General features: G+C 34.3%; 1 protein-coding gene across 2 annotated transcripts; it reads right to left on the reverse strand.

Annotated features, from left to right (window-relative positions):
• Positions 1-2789: 2789 nt before the first annotated feature.
• Positions 2790-5474, reverse strand: LOC129912239 (uncharacterized). Of its 2 annotated transcripts, XR_008771788.1 has the most exons (3): positions 4399-5474; positions 3179-4343; positions 2790-3117 (listed from the first exon to the last, which is right to left on the reverse strand). XR_008771788.1 is itself a non-coding variant. In XM_055990391.1 (2 exons), exons 1-2 carry the CDS (start codon positions 4834-4836, stop codon positions 3525-3527), a joined length of 1257 nt encoding a protein of 418 aa, XP_055846366.1. In that variant the 5' UTR covers positions 4837-5474; the 3' UTR covers positions 2790-3524. The 2 variants fall into 2 exon arrangements, 1 of the variants encoding a protein (XP_055846366.1); XM_055990391.1 differs by having other exon boundaries at positions 2790-4343.
• Positions 5475-5753: the final 279 nt, after the last annotated feature.

The raw sequence follows: 5753 nt of genomic DNA on the forward strand, positions 1-5753 counted from the left end.
AAATTAATATACAAAAAGAAGAAGAAAATAAAAAACAACAACACAACAGATAACAATACACCAGATAAAAAATACATTTCAATTGATTACACTAATTTATTACCAAATATAATACAAAACGAGTTCCGGAAACTAAATATAAACATATCATTTAAAACAACAAATAACATACAAAAAATTTTACAACATAAAACAAAAAACGACAACAAATCTTCTTCTGGAGTGTATAAAGCATGGAATACACGGTACAATTATCGTACCGATTATTGTACAAAATCTGGATCGCTTGCGATAATTGTATCGTGTGTGTAAACCAAAGTAACCGCTGTACCCATATCGCACGGTCGAACGCTGCCGATGGAAAACATGAAGTAGTATGCGAAATGCGATTGATTGGATGGGAATTTTACCGTATGTGCATTCGAGACGACCATCGTACGCTAAATTTGTTTGTTTTCAGTGTTTCAAATATGTAGTTTACAAATAATGGTGTCCATAACAGAAAAAGGAATTTTGGTTCGAGTTTATCGAAAAATATAGATCATTGCCATGTTTATGGAACGTTTATAACTCTGAATACAGTAATAAACAATTAAGAGAAGAAGGACTGCAAGTTTTGGTGGAGAAATGTAAACAAATAAATCCACAAGCTAACAAAGATTTTGTGCGGAAACGAATTGCAAACCTCAACACTTCATTTGGCCGAGAATTTAATGTCGAATTCCTTTCAATTGAAAAATCGAATTTTCGGCGATCTCGAAGCGAATTTTTTCTGAAAATCATGTTCCATAGAAAAAAAATTCGCCTCAAACGAAGCAGAATTCGAATTTTTTTTAATCCCTCTTTTTTGAGAGATTTACACGGATTTGCACACACACTTGTAACATTTGACATTTCTCAAACGTCAAGCTGAAAGTTTTCTTCGTGTTGTTTGTTTATTTGAGAACACCAACTTCAAATAAAGAGTAAATTTTAATTGAATATCGTATTTTTATTGCGGAAAATATGAAATAAATAAAAAAAAAACAATGTGCGATCAAAATATATTTTTCCTGGCATATTTCTTATGAAAAAGTAAAATTACTGTGACTTTTCTTCTCGTAATTGTCGTCAGAAAATTTTTTCTCTGTAAAACCACAGCATACGACCAAAATAATAACCTTCAACTTCATCTTCACTCAGATCTTAATAATAACTGCAATTTCCCTTTGATTCTGATTAAAATAAATCTATGTTACCGAAGAAAATAAACAAAATTATTGATTGTTTTGGTTTCAGCTTGACGTTCGTGTAAAAATTGTTGTCAAATGACACACATACAATCGCAAAAAGAATTCGGTCTGTTTTCATGTTCCTTTTTAACACCAAAAATTCGATTTTTTTGAGGCGATTCAAAAAATTGAAAGGAATTCGACATAAAAAAATTGCAAAATCCAAGGGCACTGGCAGTGCAGCAGCAGATGTTTATGTTCCCACATTATGGTACTATAATGAGCTTCTCTTTTTAAAAGACTGCGAAGTCACTCGAGAAGGCAATTCATCAATGACAAATTCTGCGGATGAGGATTTTAATGAGCATGAAACCGCTTCAGAAGTAAGTTTTTGTGTAGTAGTGAATATACCTACTCACGTTTAATAAATGTTGTTTTTTTTCTTAGGATTTTTTTACTCCACCCCAAACACCTGGGGAGTGCAGCAAAAATCCACAAATATATAGCAAGAGAAAGAAGTTGTCATTGGAGCAGCAAAAAACAAAATTTTTTGAGAAAGCGAGCCAAATTATGGGCCAAAGAGAGGAGAAGAAAGATGACGAGTTCGATATCCTTGGAAAAAGGTTCGCAGACCATTTCAGAAATATGGAAGTGTATCAAAGACTTATTGCTGAGAAAATAGTCTCTGACGTACTCATCAGTGGCCGATTCATAAACAAAAAATACCAAGACTGGAAAATTTCGTACGTCTTTCCCCCCGAAACCCTTTTGTGTACAGTGCTGTCTGTGAATATATGTGAAAGCCACCACGTTGGTAAATGACGTTAACACGCACACATTTATAGATTCACGACATTCACCACACATTTGACGCGAACACAACGATAGGTTCACGACATTCACCACACCACGCAGCTTGTAGGCAAACGTCAGTTGACCGCCGAGTTTCCAGTCTTGGTATTTTTTGTTTATGGGCCGATTAAACCAGTTGACGTTGCATTCCACTTTTACCCTTTGCCCAGATTCACAGGCAATGGAAGAACCATAAACAAAAAATACCAAGACTGGAAACTCGGCGGTCAACTGACGTTTGCCTACAAGCTGCGAGGTGTGGTGAATGTCGTGAACTTATCGTTGTGTTCGTGTTCGATGTGTGTTGAATGTCGTGAATCTATAAATGTGTGCGTGTTAACGTCATTTACCAACGTGGTGGCTTTCACATATATTCACAGACAACACGGTACACAACAGGGTTTTGGGGGGAAAGACGTACGAAAGTTTCCAGTCTTGGTATTTTTTGTTTATGGGAAGAACAACAGCCGGCTTATGTCATTGATGAGAACGCCATAATTCCAAGTGTGCAACATTGATTCTACTTCATCTCCTTGTGCTGATGAGTATACACAATACGTATACTATAAAAAATAAAAGCTTCCCTTCAAGCAAACAGGTCCGACCTCGGTCCGAATCCGCTCCGCTTGAGGCGGAGCTGAGTCCGACTTCGGATCAGAAACTGGTCCGAAGGCGGCTCAAATTAGTATGGAAATTATAATAACCGCGAAGTCGATTGCATATGTATTGGTGTGGTGAAAATCTCCATTCCGAGAAAACGGAGCCGAAGGCGGACCTGAGCCGGAGCAGCGAAAACCTACCAGAAAGAGGAGTAAGAAAGGGATGACATTTCGCATTTGCGACCAAAAAAAGAACAAGATTTATTTTTTTTTTTCACTGAAACTGTTTTATTTTTTATTTTATTTTGGCAAACGAAATTTTCACAATAAATACAATATAAAATACAATACATTTTTTTTTCATTTTATTTCATTTGATGCTGCTGCTGTTGTTGGTGTTTTTTTAGATACCCAATCGCATGTTTCACCTTCTAGATTTTTCTTCATCATTACATCTACAACACAAGAAGAAACAACATTTTAACCCAAACACTTTGAGCGATATATAAAACATACCTTTTTTGTTTTCCATATTGTTTATAATTTAATAAAATTGTTTATAATTAATAAACTAACATTATACAAACAACGACACGAGACACGACGCGACCAAACACTTCAACAAAAAATAACAAAATGACGCTTTGGCTCTTGTTGGCCTTGTCTTTCTTTTCCTTTTCTCATTTTTCACCACGATTCTCGTTCGACTTTGTGTTCATACACAAAAAGTTGCAAGTGTGTGAGTGCAAGCCCGATTTTCGCGGTCTGAGGTCGGAGTTTCTTTGTTGAACTCAGTTTTCTTGCTTGAAGGGTTAATCCTATTTTTTGTATTGTTTATTTATAAAAATAAATAAAGAAAAGATTAATTTTCAGAAAAACCACACATTTTGTTTTGAAAAGATACTTTTCCTTCGTTGTTGTAGTAGTCTTTAAGTTTGTTTCGGATGTCCTTCGCTGAATTAGTTGCTCTTCTGGGATTTTGAGTTTCTAAGGGTAAAAATTCATCTTCTTGACGCCAATTCCCTGGAGCTAAAGTGCCACTCTCAAAGTCTTCTCGATCAACGCATTTTTGTGTAATATAATCTAGAGAATGTGCTCTTAAGAAATTATGCAAGGCACAGCAAGCTAAAATGGCTGCATCTATATGTTCCAAGTTGATTTTAATTGGTCTTTGGAACATTTTAAACCTTAAACACAAAATTCCAAAGACGTTTTCAACGATTCGACGTGCGCGGCTCAGTCGATAGTTGAAAATTCTTTCTTCCTTTGAAATCCCACTTTGAGGAAAAGGTTTCCAGATGTTCTCAGATAAAGAAAATGCTTCGTCACCAATGAAGCCATATGGACAAACGAATGAAGAATTTTGTAGTTTTTCGGGAGGAGGAATATGAAGTTCATGATTTTCCAACTTCTCAAAGAAATCGGTTCTTCTCAAAACTCCTCCGTCCGAAATCCTCCCGTTAGTTCCTTCATGAACATAAATAAATTCATAGTTTGCATTTACTATGGCAAACAAAACGACGCTAAAGGTTCCTTTATAATTATAGAAGTATGAACCACTATTTGGTGGTTTTGTGATTAGGACATGTTTGCCGTCCATGGCACCGAGGCAATTTTCAAAATCCCAGTTTGTTTTGAATCCATTTGCTATGGCCTTCCAATCGCTTTCAGAAGAAGGAAACTGGAATATAAAAAAATGTTAGCTCTAAGTTAATTTAGTTTGAAAAGAAGCATACCTTTAAATATTTCTTCTTTAATGTATTGTATATTGCCAGGCAAGTTTCTGGAACTATTTTCCCAATAGCTTGAGGAGAAATTCTTGAGCTAAATTTGAGATCGCTGTAATCATTCCCCGTAGCTAAAAATCGCAGTGTTAAAATTAATCGCTGTTCAGATGAGATTGCTGTTCTCATTAAAGTGTCTTGTTTTTTTATAAAAGGATCCACCAAACTCAAAAGTTCCTGAAACTGCTCATCCTTCATGCGTAAATAGCATTTATAGTCCTCAGGTTCGGTTAATTTAAGTTTGTTTACCAGGTAAATATCTGAATGTAGTGTTCTTTCTAGTAGCCACTCCTTGGCCCACTTCCTTTTTCTTCGTTTTTCCATTTTCTCATTTAATATTACACCCGCACAAATTAATATAAACTGTTTTTTATTTTTTAATTCACTCATGATTCACTTTTTGAGATTGTTTGAATTTTGTTACAGAAATCTCAAATGAAAAATAAAAGTGATAATGTTTTTTGACAGTTGACTAAATCGAAAGTGAATCGCGTGGTGTATGTGCTTTCTTTCGATATTGCTAACGATATCGGTACAACCCAAGTCGTGTACGATGGTTGTATCGTGTATTCCATGCTTAAAATCAAATGCGATGATTGCGACAGCTACTACATTGGACAGACAGGTAGAACTTTTTACGAACGATACTTAGAACATAGACCAAAACAAAATACGAAATCCACATTTGCACAACATATCATAGAAAATAATCACAACTATACAGACTTCGACACGAACGTAATACCATTACATATATGTAAAAAAGGGACAAGACTAGACGCACTTGAAGAATACGAAATTTACAGAGCTTACAAGACAGAACAAGACAAAATATTAAACGACAAACTAACAATAAAAACTAATACTTTATTTAACACTGCAATCAAACACCAAAACAGGCAAGCACATTCAACATAAATGAAACAAATATATAAACCATTAACAACAAATACAATAATTCAACATAGACCACAGCAAGCACTGAAACAAATAATCTTGGCGAAACAACACCATAAGTCATTATTAAGCCCGATGATGGTTTATAAAACCGAAACGCGTCGCTGAATAAAATTTTTTAATTTAATGTTGTGAAAATTTAAAATTTTAAAATTAAATAAAATTATAAAAAATATAAAAAATAAAATATTATTAATTTAAAATTTCTAACATATTCTTTATATTTTATTTACATTTATATCATACATTTCTGGGAAGCCTACAAAAATATTCTAGTCTGGACTGTTTTTCCAAATAAAATAATTATTAAATAATAAATGAAATGACATTTGATGCTAACATTTGCTCTA

The sequence above is a fragment of the Episyrphus balteatus genome, chromosome 2 (genome assembly GCF_945859705.1).
Source record: "Episyrphus balteatus chromosome 2, idEpiBalt1.1, whole genome shotgun sequence".
Lineage (NCBI taxonomy): Eukaryota > Metazoa > Arthropoda > Insecta > Diptera > Syrphidae > Episyrphus > Episyrphus balteatus.

Coding starts and splice junctions, on each gene's coding strand:
- LOC129912239 (XM_055990391.1), bottom strand. CDS start 4,836: ATGAGTGAATTAAAAAATAAAAAACAGTTTATATTAATTTGTGCGGGT. Junction 4,344..4,398: donor TAAAGAAGAAATATTTAAAG/GTATGCTTCTTT, acceptor TTTATATTCCAG/TTTCCTTCTTCTGAAAGCGA.